The 26,426-nt window shown below is 38.3% G+C and overlaps 1 protein-coding gene across 1 annotated transcript in view; it reads right to left on the minus strand.

The window, feature by feature from the left end:
- Positions 1 to 26,426, minus strand: part of CRYL1 (crystallin lambda 1) — a 49,098-nt gene that overhangs the window by 15,776 nt on the left and 6,896 nt on the right. The window contains exons 3-5 of the mRNA XM_079304732.1: positions 23,308 to 23,434; positions 12,602 to 12,763; positions 8,484 to 8,678 (exon numbers count right to left, since the gene is read on the minus strand). Coding sequence (XP_079160858.1) covers positions 8,484 to 8,678; positions 12,602 to 12,763; positions 23,308 to 23,434 — 484 coding nt within the window. The remainder of the gene's footprint in view (positions 1 to 8,483; positions 8,679 to 12,601; positions 12,764 to 23,307; positions 23,435 to 26,426) is intronic.

Here is a 26,426-nt window from a genome sequence, read left to right on the forward strand (position 1 = left end):
AGCAGCAAAAGTACAACAGGAAGGAAGACTAGTGAATGTTTGCTTTTAATGCAAAATTTCTTTTTCTTTTTTTTTTTTAATATAATTAAAAAACTAGGGAAGCAATAAAAACTAAGGCTAGAAATAGCAATTAAGATTGCAAAAAGAAAAAAAACAACTGCTTGCCAGAAATATCCATGTTTTGTGCAAGCCTTTCTATAGCTCAGCATAAGCAGTCATTTGTATCTCTAGGACTGTACTTCATAGTCCCAGAAACTGGAGAATTGGAGAAGAAAGCAAGCATGACACTCTTAATATGGCCAAAAGAGTTTATATCAAATCCAAGTACCATACCAACCCATTTAAATACAGGAATTTTTGGCTAAATGTACATCTCCCTTCATACTCTCTTAGTTCTGGATTTTTGGACAGAGTCCCAGTTAGCAGAATGGCGGTGCACCAGTGGGTACTGCTCCTGAGGCCACCTGCAAAAAAGACTGAGTCCAAACATGCAGACAATGCAGTTGCCACTCCCTCCCACGAAACTCACCAAACATTCACCATACCCAGCCTCAACCTGCCCAGGGTTCTCGAGTTCATTGCCAGCCTCACATCTCAAGAGCTGGCAGGATATGGAGCAAGCAAAACAAAGCATTTCTCGTGTTAAAAGTGGAGCATTGCTATTCCACCCACATGTAGCACTTACAAGAAAGCCAACGTCTCCATCAGGTTGGGGCAAGCACAGAAAGGCTTGTAAAAAATTATTTACAGCTCTTTACCTGAACAGATTTACTTGAGAAGAATACTATTTATTACATGAGGTAGTTTTCCACTTACTAGAAAGATATGAATTAATGACAACTTGTTCTAACCACTTTCATCAGATAAAACTTGATTTCAAGAACTTGTCCTCTATTCTCAGAGACATGAAAACATTTCCTTCTGGGTAGGAAGGTGGAAGAGATGCTGAACTGCTTCTAATTATCTTTTCATCCTACTCTGAGGTGCTTGGCCTACTCCTTAACATGCCCTTTTAAGTTTCAGAATACTCATTTACTCATTTGCTTGGACAAAACCACATCATTTTCTTTTAAATTTCTCTCTTGTAGGGCCCTGTCTGAATGTCCCTTTGTATCATGCAGTCATGGGCATGCAGGACAGCTCTTCTGATCTGCAGTAGACACTGACATCTGAGCTAGACATCTAGACTCTCTGTAATCACCAGGGAGAAAAAGGACATCAGCATCCTAAAGCAGACATCTAGAGTAGGTAAGATGAGTTGTGTCCTAGAGGGGCCTAATTCTCCTCACTGATTGAAAGATGAGTAAGAAGGTTAGATATCACTGCCTACATTTTTGATATCCCATCCTAAATGATGTGAATCTCACTCACAGTGTCTTCCTGTGTCCATGATCTACTACTACTTTAAAAGAAACTTAAAAGCCACAAACAAACATAACTACTACAGCTGGCCACAGACATCTAGTTTCATCATCTCAGGATTAAACTGAGACTTTTATAAGACAACCTCAAGACTTAATCTGTTAGTAGGCACTGTTCTTATCAAAACCAAGCCTGGCTGAATCCCTATTGCAGAACTCTACCTTGAAAAAACTGACATAATTATTAAGATCTATGTACCATATAAAGAACACAGTTCTAACAAACAGCCATAAATTGGCATGGACAAGAAATAATTATTTTCTTCAAATTAAAGGTAAAGCATAGACATGGCAAAGTAACTCATCTAGAGGCAGATAGAAAGGTCTGCATAAAGACAGAACTAAACAAAAACCTCAGACAGAATTCAGATTACAGACCAGCATCAGGGTAACTAACACAGGCACAGTTCTGTTAAAGCTTTTTCCCCTGACATGGCAACACAACTTCTCTGAACAACATCAGCAAAGTCAACAAAAGTGTTCTTCTGTTGGGAGTGCTTCATCCAAACAATGAGTTGTGCTGGTAAAGCTGTGCTTGATGAGTGGTCCCCCCCTGCTCCCCCCCTGTTTGACATGGATTTGTGGACAAAAGACTAATCACAAATTCCAGACAAGCATTTGAACCACAGCAGCAGTTAAAAACTGTAAACATAATGTTAAAAGAGTTAACAGGCTCCTGAAGCACTTCAGAATCATTGCAAATTAATTTCCAAATTAATAACTTACTTTCTTTGGATACCATAGCTCTCAGTTATTATAGTGATATTTGAAGACCTGGTGCCCTCAGAATCATGAGATGAGTACTTTGCTCTTGGCCTTTTAACTATAGCTGCAATTTGATGTTTACAGCTGCTGAAAGGCAAAAATTGTTGCTACCAGAAGGAAACCACGACTGATCCCTTCAGCTGAGGGATACAGTGTTCTATACAAATGAGCTCAGCTTCATCCTGTCAAAAAGACCCTCCTAAAGAAAAGCTTTTTATTTCTTCTCTTCATAAATTAAGAACACATAAATGATAAACAAGTTAGACCTTCCTACCCTAGGGAATAATCCTCCTCCTATTTATGATAAGGAGATCAAAGTTGGTGGAATGATTCACCAGGCTGCAAGGTTAGCAAGGTGTCTTCCACAAGGATTGGTGTTTATGCAAAGAACTAAACAAGAAAGAGCTCCTATCCGGTTTCACTAAGTGTAGGTGTGCATTAATCTTCCCAAGGGGATTTTTTATCCTGGATTACACTTCTGGTAAACCTCTGCCTCCAGCACTTGTGCAAGGGAAGAGGAAGCATGTTAAGAGTTCACTAGAAGCTCTGAGAGCTACAGAATTAAGACTTAAATTCCACCAAAATCATCAGTGATCCCAATGGCCAGTCAAATTGCAAAACCTAGACTATCTCAGAATCCTCCACACTTCTTATGACAACATTTATATACCACAATCTCATTTTCCTAGAGATTTTAACCTCCAGTGATACCACAGGATTATCCTAATGAGCCCTTGGTACTTTATGAGTGCTTCTCCCTGTGCAGGGACCCTTTTCACCTTTCCAGAAACCTGTGATGGTTCTGCAGTCTCCAGCATTAGGCTCTGACCCAACCTGCTTGGTTTTAATCAGCAGTCTTTCTTTCCATCTCTGAGTCACACCCACATCGCAACTTCTGTCACGGACTTGGTTTGTAATCATACCAAAGGTAATGGCCAAAAAACATCACAACCTGACTTTTTCTGATTCCTCCAATTCACCCTGTTCTCCTACTCACTCCAGTCTGTTACAGAGTTGTTTTGGACTTTACTGCCTCCTGAACCACATACTTTCTGTTTCCAAATCTGCCACTTCATTGCCTGTATTTCCCAAATCCAGTGTTCTTTTTTTTTTTCTGATTCCCACTAATACATGCATTCTGTCTCAGCAGTACTTGCTACACCCTCATTTTCACTATCATTTCAATCAAGTCCCATCCACACCCTGATGAGATCTTTTTCCAGTCCTATCTTTCTGAGCATATGAATTTTCTCCTATATCCCTCTACATCTTTCCATTTCATAATGTTTAGGAAACTTGTTGTCCTACACACTTCACACGTCCTTGCTTTGTTGGCCTTTATCTTCCTTCTTCCATGTCACCCTCACTTACCTCACCCAGTAAGAAACACTTAGTATCAACACTATTTTTCTTCTTGTCCCTTTAAACTTTGTTTTTATGATATTCCCCCTTTTATGGGGCACTGTAACTAAATGCTTAATTCTATACCTTATCTTCAATCTTTTGGAAAAGTCCTCTGAATAGCACTGTAATATAATTAATAGTAAGGAATTGGAACTTTAAAAGTCTTGTCAGCATTTAAAGTCTGCTAAGTTAGTCACTCAAGAAAGGAGATGTACATAAAATAATGATTGAAGCCAATGCACCTGACTGCTTCAAAAACAAACTACCATGGACATATAGCCAAACCATTACTTTATTTTCCAAAATAAACAATATTAATAAAAATTGAAGAGCTGTCTGTTCTTTTCATGTTTCACTACAACATAAAAGAAAATCCTCTTTTAAAGAAAAAATACCACATTATGACAGTATTAAAATCTTATACAGAGATAAGTAGAGGACTTACACAAACCATACTGTAGCAGTTTTAACATGCTCCTAAAACCAGCTGAAACTCCTAAATTATATCAAGGTTATGCTCCACTTGCTATCTCCACTGCTGTAATTTATGATCTCCTTGCAAATCCCAGGTGATGCTTAGGAAAATATTTTAAAAAGGTAAGATTTCACTCAGTGATCCACAGTTAAATGACGATCATAGATACTTGCAGTAATGCTTGAGACTTCTGAACTAAAGCGTTGGTGAAGCTGTTTGGTTGTTATTTTCTGGATTATGTTAACCAAAATTTTACCTTCAGAACAAGAGTTATGAACAAAATCAGACACATCAGTGACCACTGCCAAGGGAGATGTGAGAAAGTAAATAAATATTAACAGATAATAACAAAGAATGCAGTTAAAGGTTATTCTCATGGTTCCAAACTGGTAATATAAAAATTTAGAGTTGATAAGAGAGGAATAAGTATCTTCAGCCTCAATATCTCACAGTACTTCTTTTACTCTCATCATCATCAGCTTTGCAACATTTCTACCAGAGCCCTAACAACTGAATATCTAAAGAAGAAACCCACATGAATGCCAGTCTCAGACAGGCTATGAGGTCCTAAGAAAGTTCACAGATGACCTTAGAGACAGATGGAAGTGCTTTCATTATCTGCTTTATCATGGAATAAATGTGGAGCAGAAGATAGAGGTACCTGATACAAAAACTTCCTGCCACAAACACCTCCCCTGCCCAAATGTTTTTTACTTGCAAGTCAAAGCAATCTTTGAAAAGACATCTTGTCATGAAAAGACCGACTCAGACCCAAAATAAAACATCTCTTTGTAGCCCTCTTGCCTCAAAGCAAGTTGCTCGAATTACATCTTTTAGAGTCATAAATTAATCCATGGTCTTTGCTTCTATGTTCTTGTGAAGTCAAATTTCTGCATTCTGTAATCTACATTCTTAATTATCCACATAAGTAAAGTTCTCAGCATTCAACTGTACATCTCCAAATGAGTTTTCTTTCTCCTACTGTCCTCCAAATTGGATCTCAACTTAATTTTTTACCACTTTACCACCACACTTCCCACTTCCACATTCAGTCCAGTCCTGGATTCACAGCACTTGTTTTGTGCCCAGCTGTAAAATCCCAGCCTCCCTGCTGGGAACCCCAGCACTTTTGGCAAAAACAAACTGTATCCCAATACTCAGATTTCTCATTGCTATTTTAATCTCTTTGCCCTGAATTATGCTTCTCTCTGTGCTCTGGCATCCATGCCATATGCAATCTGAGCACCATGTGGAGTCTTGAGCCTGCACCCAATGTGCTGTCAGAGCTTTACCTCAGATTTCTGATTGTGTTAAAAGTGTGTCTTACTCTTGGACTCATATGGCAAAAGTCAGTGAGTCCCACACAACATTCATCAAGCAGATATTTTTATCATATTTCTTTCTACACAGCCACATCTTTACTTCCATGCTCTGTATCAGAGCCTTTCTTTCATCACGATTCCTCACCCATGTTTCACCCATCCCAACAAAGCACTGCTAAAGAAAAGACAAAGACTGGCAGGTTTTCCCTTTCCCAGATAGATTTGGGAGCTAAAACATATTCTGCAAGCTACTCAGCCTATTTATGATAAAGTTTTCAAGATAAATGCTGTAAGTACAGCTGTACTGCATGTCTGTCCTACCACCAATGACTTTAACAGGAATTAGTAGGTTTACTGGATAAAATTCCACTAGTTTCTTTAACAAAATAAGCTCAACTGACTGAAAAAAAACACCCAAACCAACCAACCAACAAAAAAAACCCCAATAAAACAACACAACCAGCTGCTTCTCAGAGTAATGAAAACATTTGTTCAAGATTTCACCAATGTGAGTTAAACTTGATTTTTAGGAGTCTCTCAAAGACAGAGTTGGGAGACTGATGTTTTCAACATTAAGAACTGGAAAGTGACTTCACTATCAGAAGCAAGAATTGTTTCTCCATTTGGAAAGTGGAATATTACAAAAGAACATGACTTGCAATAAAAATTATTAAGTTGGCAGCACAACAGTAGAAACACACAAAGTGCTCCAGGCCTGCAGTTCTCACCAATCTGCAGTGATTCTCCTCCCTCAAAGGCACTGTGCAGCCTGAGTTCAAACAGGTGAGAACTGCACACCTTTGACAGTTGCTACTGTTCAGGCCTCTGGAATGGAAAAACGGCCCCCAAAGTTGTTACTGTTTAAATGTGTATTTGGCTAAAACAGCAGTAAAATTATACAAGAAGAGAGCAACTTGGAAACTTTGATTTACAACAAAAGCAACTTTCTTTATCTGGCAATCCTTCAAGCACTATTTTATTACTATTCACATAACTACCACTGCCACAAAAAGCATCCATCCAACAGGTTCATTCTAAAGGTTTGCTCAGTACTTCCTTTCCAACAGCAGCCCACGAAGTGTTCTGAAATTCTTTCCACAGCAAGACCAAACAGAGAATGCTACTTTCAGGGATATGTACTGTACTGCCTCAGCTCCCAGCAGCCCAGTCTTTGAGACTGAAGCTGCAGGTTGCTTCTACACAGTCCAACATGAATGTGTCTAAATGATCCCTGGATCCATTCAAATTAGCAGTGTAGGTTACTGTTGCAGTGGCTTCCACCATTGAGTTTATGCTCTCAGAGATGTGAAAGAATCCTGTTAGATTTTTCAGGCATTACCTGAATGCCTGTGCTGACCAAAGGTGACTGGTCCACAGTGTCCCAAGAACTCCTTGAATTCTTATAAAAGAGGTTAGGTGTACTAACTTGTATTTTTAGTATTATGCTAGATAGTGTATAAAAAGGTGCTTAAATTAATATTTAATCAAATTTATATTTCAGTTTTGCGATCCTCAGGTAAGCTCAATTTCTCCTCCAAAGTCTGTATTATTCATTGACCCTTGCCTCCTTCAAAAATCTTGTTCTTATCATGACTTACTTTATATCAGATCTCTTCCTTTCAAGGAAAGGTTACACTGTGGGAACCTCTTTTAATAATTAATGTTGCAGTTGAGCTACCTTTTTCCCCATTAATTTAACCTTCCTTCCCAATGATTTTTAATAATTGTTTTTACATTTTTATTCTCAAATATATTTTTCCACAGTGTTGTTATGTTTTCAAAAATAATTTAGAGGCTAATTTGATAGGGCCAGACTCATCAGTGGAGCCCAGAAACAGGACAAAGGGCAATAGACACAAACTATAAACTCAGAAAGTTACATCTGAAAAGGAAGGAAAAAATTCTTTACTGTGAGGGTGAAAGAGCACTGGAACAGGCTGCCCAATGAGAATGAATATTCTCCTCTGAAGTTACTCAAAAGCCACTGAGACATGATCCTGTGCAACCTGCTGTAGTAGGGGAGTGATAGATGATTCTCCAGAGGTCCCTTTCAACCCAAACTATTCTGTGATTGTATGTTACTGTTTTTTCTATCCTACATTTTCCAACATGACTATAGCTTTCTGAAGGTGTTTTTCTTATCATAAACTTGAGACTCTGTATTAAAAGTTTAATGACAGAAGCCATTTTAAACACGTTTAAATTGTGTTTTAAACTGTCACAACACTGTTTTACTTATTGTTATTCACCACTTCCTTTATATTGTTGTATTATGTTGCTAGTGAAAGCCAGCTACAGGTAAGCAAAGTTAGTTCAGCAACTATGTTTAAACACTTATTAGAAAAGTTTCTTTGTTTACAGTAATATTCCCTTAGTTTTAAGATCTTTACCTCTATTTGTGTGCATGGTTGTTTTAAAGAGCTTAAAAAATCAAAACATTCCACCACAAAAAAGTGATTCCTATTAAAACCCAGTTGAAACTCTTCTCACGAAAATAGCAACAGACTCATAACTCAGCTCCTGCTGATGAAAGACCAGACTTTTCAGCACAGAACAGTGAACTGTGAGAAAAGCTGAAGGCACACAAACAAATGATTCTCAGCTAGAAGTCTGAATGGGCAGGAGGAGGAGAAATCTGTCTTTACCTACAAGTATCAAGTAACAGTTGAACCTATGAGTGCAGTTCCTGAAAGGCCAAAGAGAACACCATTTAAAATATTTTCATGACCACTGTACAGTAGACCAAAAACACTAGGAAAAAAAAAAAACCCAGGAAATTATGAGAAGCATACAAAAAGAAAAATTGGTATTTTGATTCCTGTGCTTTTAAAACCATTCTTTTGATTGCTCTGAAAATAACAGCATTCTGAAAAAAAAAAGATAAAGAATAAATGTTGTCATCAAATATCACCTTGCTTTTGTCAGTCTTTGCTTTTTATAACTGTCATCACTTCTTACTGGGCTTAATTTACATGTAAATATACATTTTATGTTTATAAGGGACAGCTGGACAAAGATGATACAAGTTTAAAGGATGTTTAAATATACAATCTCACTTATCACATCTGACCAAGTACTGAAGAAAGACATACATACACCCACAAGTCTCCAGGCTTCACTGATCACTGCATACTGCAGCCGGTTCAGAACAAACCCCTCGATTTCTCTGTTCAGTTTGACAGGAGACTGGCCAATCTTCTTCATCAGGGCATAGGTTCTCTCTGTTGTAGAAGGATCTGTTTCTGGATGAGGAACAATTTCAACCAATGGCACAAAGTAAGGTGGATTTACCTCAAGAAGAAACACAAAAGAAGAACATCAGCCACCAACAGAACAAGTTAATACAAAGTTATAGCCAGAACTAGCTTGGATAATTTCCAGTTATCACTGCAAGCCTTGAAGGACTTCAGACCTTGAAAGATTTCACTAATCCAATAAAAGCTGGTGCATTAATTCAAATTAAAATAAATAATTAAACTTGCACTAAATCAAACTCTTTTTAACCCCAGTAAAATTCATGGAGCTACACCAGAGATGACAGCACTCAAACAGTACTAGAAGACTTTATTCTGACTTGAGGAACTTTTTGCTCAATATTCAGGCTGCTTGTTGTTCTAAGACATATAGTCATCACCTGCCTTTCCAAATTAAGCTAGGCATTTCCTTTTAGAGAGTCAGGAACTTTATAACAAAAGTATTGCTAAAAACCACCTGTAAGATGCAACAATTAACAGATAAGCAGCTACTGACCCAAGGTGGTAAATATATGCTAAATATAGTAACAGGTATCATATAAAACATACTTTGAAAATGTTGCAGAGCAGGTTACTTTCAAACACTGTACTTAGAAAAAAATTAATTACCTTTCCCTGACTCTTCCCAAATGCAATTTCTCATCAAGTCAAGACTTTTGTGTTACGTATTTTTGAAGTAAAAAAACAAAAAATCCTAAAGAACATCCTGGAAACAGCTGAAAGTTCTTCAGGTCATAGTGTTACAGACAGTAATGCTGCATGCATGCTCTTTCCAAAATAGCAGTCCTTCAGCTGTACTCTTAAAGGTGGTAAATTCAGCTCTCCATCTAGTTCCAGGTAATAGAAGGAGCTAACATATAATAAATTATTCCAGGAACAACACTGATAATTAAAGGATGGTAATTAAGTACCAGTTCTTTTATCATGCTCCCCTATAGTCAACTACTCTTAACTGTGTTCCTGTAAATGCAAGTACAGGGTTTAGTCCCAGGAATGTGTAAGTAGCCTTTCCTCCCTGCCTGTTCTTTCTTTTCAATATTTACACAGTTCCCTTTCCTGCAGGGTCTGGCATCTGCTCTAACTACTGATGTAACACACTCCATTCCTTAAGAGGGCCTTATGTCCCAGCACAGGCTCTCTCACATCAGTACCTCTGGCAGTGCCCCACCAATGCTGAGAACAGTGTGGTGGATGGACACCATCCAGTGGTGCCAGGCAATTGAGCAAGACCCAAAACACTGCAAGCACCAAGACATTCTCTGAGGCTTTTCAACCCTAAAATATATTACAGGATCCAATCAGAAAGAGGCCAAGTTAATTGTTGAGAGAGACTAAGGCTATCAAAAATTTTTCAAAGATTAGTGTTGACAGTAATCTTATTGAAGTATTCCATTTCATGAACTTGGCACAGGGAGCATATGGATGTGTTCACAAGAACACTGAGGAGACACGGGGAGACAATTTTTCAGGAGTGAGATAACAGATACTGGTAAAAACTGAAAGTTGTAGAACATAGATGAAATAGGGAATGGGGGAAAGTTTCTAAAAATGAGAAGTATTTCAGGGAACAAAATGTCACCTTAGTGTAACAAAGTGACAGCTAAGAAAGGAGATGACAAAGAAAACACCAAAAATAATTAAGTTATACAAAAGCTGTCAACAAACATAAATATTAATTTTAATGGACTGATAATAAGATGGGAACAAAAATTAGAAGACACAAATAATTTCAACAGGAGTAGTGGAGTTAAAAAAATAATCTGAGAGAACTTAATGCAGTTTTAAATTTATTTGATTGCAGGGTTTCCTGTATAACAGGGGACCTCACTCAATGTCACAGTTTCCTCTAGCTCTATATTTCTAGTTGTGTGGCCTATCAGGCATACACAGTACATGAGAACCACCCTCAGCAGACCTCTACTGATCCACTGCCTGAAACTGCTTTCAGAGAACAGCTGTACCTGTTTTGTATTGCAAGTATTGTGTACATTTCTATCATACAGCTGTGCTGTGGGATTTTATTTTTTTCTAATTACTGAACCATGTAAAGCAAAGGGATGAGCTGCTTCTGCCCTTTGGGCACTTCATTTCATTTAACCTCAACACCCTCACCCATGCCAGAGGCTCTACAACTTTAGCTTTTCATTTCTCTGGTATATCAAATTCCACATTTGTTTTCAGTGTCTTGCAGAGCTGCTTGCTTCCTGCAGCCATCAAATCCGACTATTGTGTTCAAGATCTTAGTAAAAAATTATACAAAATGAAAAAAAAAAAAAAAGCCAACTACTACAAAGCAAATGTGTTTCCCAATGCAGATACAGAAAGGCCCCTGGAAAAGTACACTGGTTTACAGCTTCTTTGGTACACTCAGTATAGCTGAGATTACTAAGAAAAGAGTCTCATTTGGACTGCAAAGCCATTCTGGAACAATTAGACATTTTAAGGTACTCCAGAGCATTTGCTTTGACAAAATTCATATCCTTACAACAGAAAAGTACAAAATGTTTCTGCAGAGACTAACTACCTTTCTAGATCTGATAAAACCTGATTTCAGGAGTGGCTCCTACAAAGACTGCAGTTCAGACTAAACAAAGTCAACTGCTACAGATCAACTTGGAAAAACAGTAAGAAAGAGTACAGTAAAATCAGAGACTGACAAACAGTCAGGCAGCCATGAACTGGTTAAAAAAATTGCACAGTTACTTAATACAGAAATGTTAAAAAGACATTATTATCTCTTCTCTTACACTAGAAATAAGAGATAAGGAACTGTTGAATTTTAGACTGGAGAAAGGCTAGATCTAGGCACAGGTACATATTTTGAAATTTGACTTTTTTACAATTATAAGGGTTTGAAAACTTGTACAGAAACAAACCAAAGCAAGCCTTTTGCTCCCCAGGTAACTCAAGGAACAATAGTGGTGGTGGAGAGGTGTCAGAAAAGCACTGATCAAATGCTTTGACACTACAACATTAGGCTACAGGTAACTGTAGAGACACTACAGCAAAGTAGTGCTGGTTTTTGTACTCTTGAGCATGCTCAGGAAATTGGCACTTACTTTACACTCTGAGGGATGCCCTGGAGAGACATCATGTAGTTATCAAACTGCAGAGACCAGGATAGCCCCTTTTTTCATTACAACAGTCCTCTTAACTGATCAGTTGACCACCAGACTAACATCAGGTTAACAAATTCATAAGCCTCTTGAATGATGGAAAACAAAAGCAAGTAAGAATCCCAGTGATGATCAAGATAAAATGCTCTTCTATGCTGAGGAGGGGTGTGATAAACTGCTGTTCAGCAGTTTCAAACAGACCTCTCAGAAGCTCACAAGTGCCTTTGACCATTTTTGCATCACTGCCCTGTCCCAGCTGGTCACGAAGTATGCAAATTCAGGTCCAAGTCCTATTTGTTCCATTCCATCATTCCTTAATTCCTCTTTCAGGGATGAAAGAATAATGCTTCTGTGTCACAAGTCTGAAGAAACTCAACTCTAAATTTCCCATCTTTTATCAGTATAGCTTGACAAGCACATGCAGCTGAGTGTTTGGATTCTTACTGTTACCCAACAGAAGCTAACAAAGGATACTAGAAAAGACTAACAATGACACAAGAAGAAAATAGCAATGCTACGAGTTTGTACCCAAAGCATAGAATTCCTACATTTTGAAAGCCAGTAGTTTGAGAAACACACAACAGTATGAGCATAACAGCTCACACAGAACATATCTTGAGCCAAGAGCATGCAACATGCTACATCCTCTCAATTTTGTAAATTAGTGCTGCTGCTTGCAGAATAACCAAACTACAGCTTTTTTGAAAAGTTGGCCCTGCACACTTACAATGGCACACAAGATTACCCAAATCTTGTGAGTATAATGCCCTTCTGAATCTTTCAGTCTGCAAGAAGGAGCTTTGGATGCAGTTTACACAAAATGGAAGCATGCCATCATACTTACAGGATGTGACACGATGCACTGCTTAACATGTTTAAGGCCAGTGAACAGTTTGCTGGGTAAGAGACAAGAGGTCGAGCTGCTCAAGATAACATTGTCATCCACAATAAGATCCAACTGACTGAAAATCTTCTTTTTCAGTTCCAGGTTCTCTGGAGTACATTCCTGGAATAAAACAAAAAAGACTGTATTAGAAGTCATGTAGTTCAATAGTATCTATCCATACATCTCAGACTTCAGAGATCCTACACTGACACCTAGGAATCCAGCACAAACCATCTATTTTAATCAGCCTAGATACACCAGTGAGTCATTAACATAAAAATATCTTCCCACAGTTAAAGAAATGGAAAGCCCAAGAGTTTATGTACAGCAGAAGATGGGCCACCACATCCTACAGGAGACTTAACAGAAAAGAAAATATAGTGCTTTCTTTAAAATACAGACTTTAACTCTCACAGGGAGATAACACAATACAGAGGAGTAAGACCTGATCTTTTTTTTTTTAAGAGAATCTCACATGATAGAGGTCAGTATTCTCTCTCAGACATGATGAAAATGAACAGATGTATCTCAAAAGAAGAGAAACATACAATCTCCAGAACTATGGCAGGAGATTCCAAGGTACAGCTTTGTGCATAAACAATTCCTAGACCTGAAATTAATGAAGATACTTAAGCATTTTAAGCATGAGGGTCAACTTCTGAAGACCATCTGAAGTAGAATGAATGCTATCAAAACTCTCCCAAAGCTACTGAGCCCATTCAGCTCTACATTACTGTGTGAAATTTCATGTGTGAGCCAAGTGCCACAACCTACAGTCACTAGAAAGAGAGCATAGAGTAAAGATCCACTAGTCTGGGAGGAAAAGGACATGGGATAATAACTACAGTGGATCTCACAAGCAACAGAAAAGTCTTCAGCCTTTGAGAAGAAAATGGAGGAAGAAGGACAGCCTGTTTTCAAGGGTTTTCGGAAGAGTTTAAGAAAATCCAAACAGGACCCCAAAGTTGCAAAACCTCAGCCTTCTTCTTAAAACACACAGAAAATACCTGCTCTTTTCCAAGTCTAACCTTCTCTCATCTGTGAGGACTTCTTTCTGTCCTTTCTTTTATGCTGAACTACACACAGCAAGGCTAGGGGGAAAGGCTACACATTTGTCACGATCCAAAATTTACATTTAACATCTGCTGCTTCAGACAGACTCTGTGGCAAGAATGCCCAGGGCCAGAGATTTTAAACCAAAAAATGGGTTAAAAGTAATTTAAAGTCTTAAAAAGTAAGTTGCATGGAACAGTACTAAAGGTTCCGTGATGCAGAAGAGATAAATAGGGTCATTTAAGAACGCCAGATAGAGCCCAAAGTATTAGACAGCCTTATCAAAACAAAATGATACTCTGCTCATAGTTCCAGAATCCCTGCTTGTTGGTTAAGTTTAAATAGTTTCATTTAGCAAAGCCAAAGATGACGAGAACTCTGCAGATACTGTTCAAGCTAATAAAAGAGCTGCTCTGAATAGGTTTGTGAACTTGAAACTCTAAGCCTGCTCTCACATCAGATGTTAATCAAAAAGGCAAGCTCAAATCTGCTGGAAACTCAAACCTGCCGTGGTTACGTAAGGTTTCTGAATGGGCTATTTGCTTGGAGTTTCTTGTATAGTGTCACAATTGTATTCAGGTTGTTGGACCACTGCAATAAAGTTTCTGTTCTCAAGCATGCAATTATTTTCTCAGAGACACCAATTCCCTGAAGAACAGGGGGAAAATTAAGCTCTAAACAATCCATTAAACAGGAACCTCGTTTGCTGTCAGTTATGGAGCCTGGAGAGGTCTGAAGCTATTCTGTTTACCATGAGAAAGAGAAGATCAAACAGAGAGCAGATAAGATACGGGTTTAAAGCTACCACAGTTTCTCTCAAAGAATCAGTGCAAAAAGGTCAGTGTGCACCACTGTGCATTTTAAGTGACACTGTATATTTCTGTGCTCTTTTCTTGGGGAAGATCATACTTCTCATTTGCAGGGAACAGTAAACCTTTATTCCAGGGCCTGGTCACCTAAACAAGGCTGCTACAAATCTGGCTTCCAATTTAAACTTTACTAGACTTCTCTTAAGAGCCTGATCAGAGCATCACAGCAGTTAATTTTTAAAACTCATCTCCTGGAAGTGTATTGAATTAAAGGCTTAGATGTAATAGGAATTACACTACTCAAATACATGTTCAGAGAACACACAGAAGCTGCTTGAAGCAGTTTATGAACTCTTGTAGAACTACACAAAGATAAACATATACTAGACTCCCTCCCTAGCTAACTGATACACCCACCACATGGTACTGAGGTCTAGGTGCCCCTAATTAAGAAGCTGCACTCACATGACACAACCCCTGAAATGCCAGTACATGGAAAGATAGTTAGTTTTATCTGTTTAAATCAAGTGTCTCTGTGTTTTTGTATAGGCTTTTCTCACCATGCCATCCACCATCTGTGCTCTCACATGTATCCACGCTCATCTGAACACACAACATCATTTTCCTATATTTAAATGTTGGCGTCTCCCCAGGTTCTTCCCATCCATTCTCAAAAATGCCAAAGTAGCAAGTCCTCTGCAACTTCTAGAAAAACACTCCCCATAACACCATCTTGCAAAATACCTTTTCCTTATACTATCAATGAGACTTTCAGCTGAGCAATTTATTAGTACTGGGAGGCAAAAGAAACAAAATATGGCCTGAAGCAAAGCACTGCAACACAGTGGTATAGTCCTAAATTAAGTAAACATCCTACACAAGCAGTATAAGGTGAAAGCCAGATATTTAAAATAGCATGCAGAAGCTCAAAGATTAGCAACCACTCAGCAACAAGCAAGCCAGTTTCTGCAAGATCATCTGGAGATGCTGTCACAAGGAGCAGCATCAAGCCTTTCCAATAATGAGTATGGAATCTGATGGTAGTCATCAGCATTAGGAATTGCTGAATAAAGAAGTCTGAAAGCTACAGCTGCACAACAATGAATCCCTACCTCCTGACTAGATGCTGTCTGCTGCAAATTCAAAACATAAACAAGGAAGTGTTTCTTCTCTGGTAATCTTAATATGAAGGTTTATGATAATATATATATTCCTACAAGTGAAGATAGATTGGTCTAGCTCTCCTAGACCCCTCTTCATTTCAGGGGTGTATTCCATATCATGGGATTCTTCCAAGTAGATTTTGGCCCAACAGGCCAAAGTTGTCCCTCTTGAAGTCTATGACTGTAATCCCAGTTTTTGACTTGCTTCTCCTCTCAGGATCCTCAGCTTCACCATCTCATGGTTACCAAGTCTCATAGCTAAGACTTCCCTCTGACCTTCACATCTCTGATCAGTTCTTCATTGATTGTGAGGTCCAGTACAACATGTACTCTCTTTAGTCCTCAACCCCCTGTGTTAAAGTTACCATGAATGCATTCCACAGTCTTTCTCTATTCTTTGTGCTCTCCTGTGCAGATACTGATACGGTTGAAGTCCCACCATGAAGACACGGGTCTGTACACACCTATAAAACTCACAGCATTTTAAGGAGCCTCAGCCTGTCAGTGCTGTGATTCAGCTGACATTTTTAAAGCACTCCTGTAGAACAGTTCCCAGAGTCAAGTGACAGCAATCCTCTCCTCTGATAGAACGAGGCCATAGCAGCTTTCAAAGCACCCCACTATCCCACAAGCTGGAACCAGACTGTCAGCACTCCTGCAACAGGAACCACACCATATCCAGCTTTTTGTGGGAATATAAAGAACTTCACAGGATTGAGAGACAAAGAGTTTTGCATGCCAGAAAAGGAGCTTTTCTGAAACCTTGGTGCCTAATACATTTCTACAAATACTTCCATTATCTTCTACAGTTATAATCCACTAGAAAAAGAACTTCACAGAAAAGACAGGCATAACTGTTTTACTTTCAATCTAACAAGTCACTTGAGAATGTCTTATTTCTAAAACAAAGCCTGATTAACAAAAGGCTTTGGCCGGTAGATTTTTATACATATAACCTGAATGCTGTTTAAGACAGACTTAAAAAATATCTGAAAAGGAGAGTTACAAATTTAATGAAATGAAATAGAGATTTCAAATCACTGTCTATAAATAGCAACTGTACAGTCAAATACTATTATTCCTAGAATTTTACATATTGAAATAATGTAATAAAGGATTCTTGTAAAAGCCTCTTTGAAAAAAGCACAGATGGTAAAATAAGCTCTCTGCAAATTAAGCCCTGCCAGTTGACTAGTTCTGTTTCCCCCAACATCATTGGCAAGGTTGAGGTTACTGAAGTTACCAAACCAAAATTCCATCTCTTTGCTCCATCTTGCATATAGACTGCTGTGTTTTAGTCACCATTTTATTGAATACACATCAAATTACATTTTAAGCAGAAGAGTGTTTAAAATGTTCATTACTATCATTATATTCCAGTTTTAATTATTATAATTTCTATTTAGGCTTTTGTGTTGACATGCTGGTTTGTTCTGCTCCTGCAGGGTTTAAGTGTGTATCTCCATTCTGGAAGAGTGAAGATGCACCTTCTTGAGCTTTTTTCTATTGTATTCCATGTCAGACACTAAAGTGCACTCTAGTCAGTAAAGAAGAGTCACTCACATGAATCTAGGGAACTACACCACCTGCAATTAAAAGACATGACATTGCAGAGGCTGCAAAACAAGCAGAGACATAAAACTGTATTTTTAATATCAAAACAAATTATTAAATCTGTGTATGAATTTTCCTTTGATATTTTTGTTAACCAATAGAACTTAGCTCAAATATCTGTTTTTTTCATACATTGATAGATTTGGTAATTTCACAAAATTCAAAATCATTATACATTTCAAATGCAAATACTTGACTTCAAGTATTTTGGACTTTTCCATCATGCTCCCTTCAAAAATAGTTTCAGATACATATTTTGAGACACTTTAGAGATGGATAGTATGTACAACTAACAGGATACCAAGACATTATTAAGACAAGGTGACAAACAAGAATTCATTACTTCAGAGAAAACGTATTTACTTCAGTCTATTTTTGTGAAGTGTTGCTTCCCTCCTTGAGCATAAGGGCAGGGCCAGCAGCTGGCTAGGAGGCACACACACCTTTGCATGGCTTTGTGATGAGACACACACACAGCTGTTGTGGAAGGAGGCCCCAAGTTTAGCACACCTTCCAGTGCAGTGTTTGGATTTTGATCAGTTAAAATGTGGTAAAAGGAGGAAAAAAAACCCACAACAAACCACCACAAAAACCCTGAAACACTTGGATGTGAGGCAGAAACCCAACTCAGTGGAATACACACAGGGGAAGAGGAGCTCATCAGGCTGTCTGCCCCTTTGCCACAGCAGATGCTCACTCCATTAGTGGGTACACAACTTCCTCCAAGACAGTCTCCAGGTCATGAACAAAAACCACAACATTAACAAAAATATAATTTTCAACAAAAGCCTCCTTAGGTGTAAACCAATTCCAGTTACTCCAAAACAAGCCACACAACCTTGGCAACCAAGACTTTTATTCTGAGCCTGAACTATCTTACTAACTACTGCTATCCTGCAAGCCAAGGGTAAGAAGGCATAATAAGGGCAGCAACTCCTTTAACTGAAAAGCAGACTGGTTGTTTGTTAGGAATAGGAGCGCCACATTATCACCAGGTGAACTATTATAAAAAATACGAAGAAAGTACAGGCATGCAGGTTTCACATCCCAGGGCTTCAGTTATAGATTTTCTATGGGTTATGTATGCACTGGAGCAAAATGCTAAATATGGGAGGAGAAGGAATCACACCACAAGAATTTTAAGAACAGGTTAACACATTTTTGACAGACAATTTTCAAGGTATGACTGATCCTGCTTACCTTTGGTCTCATCACTAGATGAAAAAGCCTATTGTAAAAGTGGTCATAAAAGATAAGGTAAAGCACCAGCACTTTCAGGCTAATCTAATTTAAAAAGATAATTTAAGGCTATAAATCACTTTAGATCTAGAATGATAACTTCTTATTTGTCTTGAACATATGAGCTCATAGCAGTGTGAAATCTGATGCTTCATAAATCTCTACCTCTTGAGTGACACGAAAGACTCTTGACTGCAGAATACTGTACAAGTAAACAACACAGAGGTGAAATCCAGCCCATGGATGGAAACATTTTGTACTTTCCTACATTTCATAAACATGCTTTGTTAAAGAATCTGACCAATAAAAATATCAAGTTACTGCCATTTTATACTGCTCAGAATAAATGACTGAATTCCAAATCCTTTCAACTTTTAGTAGAAAAAAAAACAGGACTTGGGAGGTACTAGTTTTCAGAACTACATTTTCTAAAATCAGACTTGCAAATTTGGGAGGGCTTGGGGGTCCTTTGAGGGGCTTTTTGGCTGGTTTTTGTTTAAAACATACAGCAAATGAAGACAAGCTTGCTTCTTCTCCTGTTAGTACCATGGCATGAAAAGATCCATTATTTTCCATGATGTTTACATATCCTATGAAACTTTCAAAAGACAGACAAGTTGATCAGGCTGCTACAGATGAAGATCCTTTTTGTTCCCTCAGGAATGGGCAGTAAGATCTCAAACTAGTTGATTGACATCCTCCTCCCTACATCTTCTCTCAAAGTACTAGATTTTCTGTGTTTTCCTCTACCCTCATGATCTCATCCACCCTGAAAAATAGGGAAAGTGATCTAGGAAAGGCAATGGAAACACAATACCACCCCAAAAAAGGGACCAGGGAGCAGTGGAAGAGAACCTGAAGAGCAAGGTTAGTTGTCAAGCAGACAACAGTTTTGGCAATGACAACCTCTTGAAACAGGGACCAAAATCATATTCAAGACTGTAATGGTAGATGACATCAGCTGTTATATAAACAGAATAGATGGGAAATAAATATTAGAAAATTTGGAATGATGTAAGTCCATTCAGCAGCAGCACCACTGCATTGACACTGGCAAGCTCTTTACCTAAACACCATCTTTTAGTTCAATTCAGACACTGACTTCATAAAATGTTTTACAAGTCTTTAAGATCTGATCATTTTGATCTTAAAAATTAAAAATATTTTTTTTTCAAAACTTCTACAAAGACAAGTCAGGTCCCATGCCTAAAGCCTGTTCCCTCAAAAGCCAAAACACAACTTCTTGTGCCTCAGGCCTGTGTTTAAGCTCTGCAGGGTAAGACCAGGCCTAAGGTTATGTTTGCCCAACTGAGAGCAAACAGAGCCATGTTTGTTCATCCAGGGCTCAGTTCAGAATAAGCCAAGTTACTGCAATGCTTGCACACTCTGCCTGCTAGCAGTTTTGTTTTCCCAGAGGTCTGTGACTAAGAGCCTCCAAAACAGTATGGTCTTCCAGCCTACGAGCAGCTGAAGGTATCTTCACCCACTGTCTGCAGACATTCCCTCATCCCCAGAAGTAAAAGGGTTCTTGAAAGCTGTCAGGAAAGTCAAACAAAAGCTATGAGTAGAAACTGGTAACAGACAGTCAGAAACTAATTTTTATGACCAAAGACACAAGACACCTTTTGTCAAAGCTCCAAAGTCAATGCTGGTTTTGCACCCTGAAGGCACCACCAGGCTTTTTGAAAGCTGCTAACACTGTTTTTAAAAAATATGTCTAACTGGAAAAGATAAAAGAGCAAGCAAGATCTGAAAGAAATCAAGTTGAAATTCTACTGGTGTTGTTATCATCTGCTCAACAATCTGTGCAGGTGTAATGGGGGGGAGGAGGAGAGGGGTCAGAACATCCTCTCTTTTTAAAGGGGTGGGCAGGAAATAAAGATACTGTTCTAAGGCTTTTAGGCAGAGTTCTTTTAAAAGTAAAAAGGATAAATAATTCAGGAACACAGGTGTAAGTCAAAAGCTCAACTTCATCCCCTTGCCCAGTCTGCTCTGTTCAGTGTCACAGCACAACAGATGGGTTCAGAGATCACCTCTTTACATCCATCTTCAACCAACCCAGCCAGCCCTCACAACTCACCAAAATACACAGCAGCTCAGGTGTCAAGGGTAACATCTCAGCAATAGTTAGCTATCTTATCTTCCTCTGACAGCTAGTAAACTTTTTTTGTTCAGTTAGTAAATTGTTCAATTTAAAACCTTTGGTTTTGTTTTACTAGTGTTGTGGTAAAGAGTTCCTACAAGTGCTTCGCTGACTTCTGTTCAATTTATATTATTTATGAACTAGACACATATCCACTGAAATCTGATTTTAATATTCAAAGGAGTACTAAGATGTTCAATACCCAACAGTCACATAAAGACAGAAGACAAAAGCCATCATATATTTATGCAGGAAAGCTAAGAACACAAAAGTAAGAAACATTTAACTCACCCATGATAGTCCCATGCCAGGAAAATCATAGTATACAATCATATCAACTAATTTACCTCCATGGAGTTTTTGGCTAATGGAAAAGTTATTTCAGAATTAAATCTTTTAGTGATATATAAACTTGCAGTGTACATTCACCTATGTGCTAAAGGTTATGCACTTATTCCAGGTGGCATTGGAAAGTTTTGAGAAGTGAACTTGTGTGAATACTCAGGTGAGAGCAGAACACAGACTGATTTCCTTCTGAAGCTGATGTAAAGCACACTAATCAAGACAAGTTACTTCATGAAAATGCTCATGAGAGAGAATATATAACCTTTTAAAAGTTTCAAAGCATTACTGTTATAAATTTTCTTCTCAGTCCTTCTAATTATCTCTTGCATAATTTTCCCTTTTGTATCTTTACTGATATAACTTAAGAAGTTCCATTTTTTACTACTTTATCCCATCTGTTTTTAGTTATGTCCTATGCAAACTACATAGAAGGCAATCATCTGAAGAATTTACTCACGGAGGGCAAACATCAAGAAGCTTTTAAAAGCTTTAAGTGGACTTACTCTACAAAGGCCAGATTTGAAAAGAAGTTAAGATTTAACCAACTGAAATCCAGGGTAAAAAAATGCAGGTCTTATGAAAATTTTGAAATAAGCTAATCAGTTGGTTATATCATTAAGCATGAAAATTGAGTCCTCTATATTCAACCAAGATTAATGCAACCAATATTTTATTTTTTAAGTAACTAAAAGTCAGAACACTTGTGCTCATAAGTTACAGTTAGTACATTTTATCCTTCCACGTTCAAAACTGCACTAAGCAGCATTTTTTAAATTTAATATGGCTCAGTCATAAAGAAGTCTGTTCACTGCTGAAACAAGGCCGTGAGCCTAAACTGTTTCATTCTATTTCACCACCCTCCTTCAAGAGAAAATTTAAGTCTGCTTCAAGTAAGTTGCCTGCCCACTTCCACTGTGCATTTGTTAACACTGGATCAAACTAAACTTTAATGCTATAGTTTGGAGAGCTGATACAAATAGTGCCAACCATGTTTCACACACATGACTTGTTATCCATGGACATACTACTGGGCAGCTATTTCATTTATTTTTATTGAGATACTAAATAACTATATGTTTAGAGACATCAAGAGGGCTAAGGGAACATAAAATAGCACCACAAAGCTGGAGTTACCCCAGGCACACTGTTGCTGTTTGGAGACTAACAAGACAACACCGCTGTCTTCAGCTGAGTGAAAGGAACACACGGGTTCTCTGAGGCACAGGCTGGAAGGACAGGAAGGACTGAAGTTGCAAGAAGAGACTTCCAATTAGACATTAGGGAAAAGTTGCACAATGACAGTAATCAAACGTTGTAACAAAGTACCCAAAGACACCAGAAGTGTTTTTCCAAAACTCAACTGCACAAACTCAGTGCAAGTTGATGCAAGTTGGTCCTGCAATGGGTTGGGCCAGATGACCTCCACAGGTTCCTTCTAACAGAAAATTACTTTGATTTTGCAACATTTGCCCAATGCCCATTTTGTAAATGAACTGATAGTGGTGGGGAAGAATGCAGCCCTTGATTTAATCTGACGTGGTATGCAAGACCTCGTTCAAAAATCCTAAGATTTTGCCAAGGACCCTCTCTCATGAGACCAAAAGTATACCAAAAGTCAACATCCTTGCCAGAGCAACAACACCCAAGAACTCCATCACAGCTATGTTCAGCTACAGAAGAAGATGGTAAAATACAAGTCAGAATGCTAAAGAGATACAAAGTTGGCACTAAGAAAGATCAGATCATTACAGGTAGCATACAGAGAAAGTAAGGACACTATATGAATATACCAGACAGTAAGAAATGCTCGAAACAGCAAAAGAAAACAAGAGCTATGAGAATACTGGAAATAAGAAGGCAGACTTCACAGGCAGAAGGTAAGAAGAACAGTAATTTCTTACCCACTGAAATAAGCTGGCCAGCACTGCTTCACAAACAGCTGTGCCCTTTGTTGCATCCATTCATAAATGAACTGAAAGTTAGCTCATGAGATTTAAGTTGACCATTATTATTACAGCCACAAACATTTGCAGAAGGACTTTACAAGACGGAGTGATTAGACAATAAATTTGCAAATTAAACTCAGTAGAAGTAGGCAGTGTATACATGAACACAATACTAGGAACTAACAAGTTCCAAGCTCATAAGTGATGAAACAGTAAGATACTGGGGGTGACAAAATATAGTTTCATGCTATGGGGTCAGGATGTTGAACTCTCCAGTGCCCAGCTACTGTGCAGCACAGCTTTTAATCATTTTTCTGAACCATTTGCTAGGAGTTGGCAAATCTTTGCTTACCTGAATGAAAGTAGCACCCTCTACTGCTGCCTTCAGGTCTGTACAAACACTGATGAGAGCCAACTGCTGTTCTGCACTCAAAGCTCCTTTCAGGACTCCCAACTTCTCCATCTCCTTCATTTGTTGGCTGACAGAAACAACATAGACACATTTAAGCACTTTATCATTGTTAAGCCACCACCAATTTCTTAAAAAACTTCTTAACAAACCATGTACTATTTGTCATGTCACTGCACACATCTCTCTACAAAAATATAAAGGTTCATTTCAATAATTTCTCCTTCCTTCCCCATCTTGTCAAAGGTTTTTCTTCTCTTCAAGCACAGAAACCTCCAAGATCTACACCTAGATGCAGGATTGTCAACACTTGAAATTTGTTTTAACTGGTGCACAATCAGCAAGAGGGTTGTTTTTTTTTCTCATATAAGCAAGGTTTCTTTCATATATTTAATCTAGTTTTACAAACAGCTCCTTTGCTACAAAGACTCACTGTAGGAACACCTTTTTACCAGTATAGAAATAAATAAATACATTTGATACAGGCAAGAGTCCTTCCTAAAAACCATGCCACTACATTCTGGGGTTTTTTTTAATGACTACAGAATAAGTGTCAAAAAATTCAAGTACTTACTAAACTTGAAATGAATGCTCAAGTACACACCACAGCTGGGACTGGACATGCCACTTCTTCAGAAAAAGTCTCTACAGTTTGAAGCTCTCAAACATCCAGGTCAAGCAAGCCACTTTTCAAAACCATTATAAGCCACTTAGAGGAACAATTAGGAGGTATTAAACTGTCTGATCACAATCAACCTAAAGCTCTTTGATGTAGGCTTTATCATGGTGAAATCGGTTCAGTTTTCATCAGTTTCATCAAGACAGAATTCCTCTGAGCCTTTGGTTATTATTCAGCAAAAACTGCTCATCCTCAGGAAGACACAAGGAAATTGACCAAATGAATAGCAGTAGGAAAAAAAAATCCTTTCTTCCTCCTACCAACTTAATTAAGGACAGAGCAAATGGATGGCTGAAAAGCACAGACTTCTACTCCTTAAGCAATTTATGGCAAAGAATAGGAAACAGGGATCTTCAGTTCCCTTTCCCAAAGTGACAGGGAATATACAGTGTGCTGGGCAGAAACTTCAACCAACACTTAAGGTTTCTAGCAGAGAAGGTGCCAGTTCTTCATCTGGAAATAAAAAGGTGCCCTAAGCTAAAGAATCCAAACTTCTGGCTCCCTCATACCTTGTGAGGCAACATGAATAATTCAAAACATCTTTACTATCCATTAGAAGTTAATTTCTCAGGTGCTCTTGCCCAAATCCAGAATACTCTTGCTCACATACCCTTACTTTAAAAAACCCCAAACCAAACTAAAAACACACACAAAACAAAAGTTAGATTTGAAGAGATCATATCAGGATTACTTCCTTCTCTGAATAAGAGGCTGAAGTTCTTGTTCACTCTCATTGCAATACTACATTTGTCTCATCCTCCCAGATTCTCCAGCATTGCAGTACATGACTGGTGCTGAGGGATTAAAAAAAAGCTAGAGTCATAGATAAGAGATCTAGCTTCTATTTTTCTTCCCCAAGCTCTTACAGAAGCTTGCAGCACTCATCTCCTGTTTCATATCTTTCCTTCTCTGCCAGTGATAACCATCCTGCATTTCTGCTTTTCTGTCATAAACTACTAACAAAACTCAGAATACCATTTCTTCATTAACTTTCAAAGCTACCATCTTCATCTTTGGAATTTGAGGCTGGATTCATTTTTTTTCACATTAAAAAACATTATTTTTAACAAAACCAATCTTCATGTTAGCCATTATTTAAGACAGTTAACATGTGGAAGAGGAAATATGTACATTACCTCAATTTTGGCTTTCCATCTTGGGAAATTTTCATTTTCTGCACCCTTTGCCAATCTACTTATTGCCATTCTGGTTGTTTTGTTCCACAAATAAATGTTAGTCTTTCAAACACTAAACCATTTTTATATTCCCATGGGGTTATTAAATTGCTACAGAAATGTGGGAAACCAGTGTTCCCTGATACTTCCCATATATTGAGACACAAAGGTTTGTACATACAGAAGTACACCACTGACCTCTACTGGATGACTTTTTAATGAAGATAGGGCTCCTATCTGGAATGACCCTAGACTATGATCACTGTAGCCATGTCCATAGCTTCACTCTATAGCTGTATTGTGTGGACAGCTCAGAGTTTCACTCAATACCTGTAAGGTCTTTGAAGAATGAAGAGTTCATACCCATAAGAAAATACTACTTCCTTTTTGAGCTTATGCTTCATCTGCCTCCAAAGCTTTACTGTTGTATCTGTCTGCCCATATCACCACTATTCTGGGAACTGGGCTAGGATTTGCTTCCAATCTATGAGAGTAAGGCATGGATAAGGCATCCAATCTATGGGAACACTTCTAATCACATAAAATGCCTGGAATGCTTCTGCTTACAAATCCTACTCTAAAAGTCTTTACAGAAGGACCCCGAGAGCAATGCTAACACTTAACTCACTCATTCATACCCCACTTCCCTCACCTTTATCCACAGCCACTAGTGTGCAGTTGTATTCAGCACACACTGCTGCAACCAACAAATCCTTACTAGAATTAGGACTGCTTTATCCCAACCATATTGCCCACACTAACAAGAAGGGAAGGAAGAGAAGAAAACACCAGCCCAGTTCTTCACAAGTTCAGCCAGCTGCTGATGCCCACAGACTAGGACTATTCACCAGTCAAAGCACTAGTGCTGCCTGATAAATAAGAGGGTAGCTGCCTCAGTGAAAACAAACCAACAAACCAAAACATCACTGGTCCATATATTTAGCCTGAGACAGAAGAGATCAAGTAGATTTTGTGTAGGAAAGCTTGAAAGCTTTCAGGAAAGGAAATCTCCTTGGACAAGCTGTTACTTTGCATACCAAATGTGAGCACCATAACTCAAAACACAACTCCAGGAATTACACAAATGACTATTACTGAAATCATATGTTCCAGCTGCCCAGGGGACTGGCTACCATGCAGGAATGAGGTGAAAAGCCAACATTTCCTTTCGGAGGTGTTTTCATCTCAGTCAGACAGAACAGTTAGAC

This window comes from Erithacus rubecula (assembly GCF_903797595.1).
Source record: "Erithacus rubecula genome assembly, chromosome: 1".
Taxonomy (NCBI): domain Eukaryota; kingdom Metazoa; phylum Chordata; class Aves; order Passeriformes; family Muscicapidae; genus Erithacus; species Erithacus rubecula.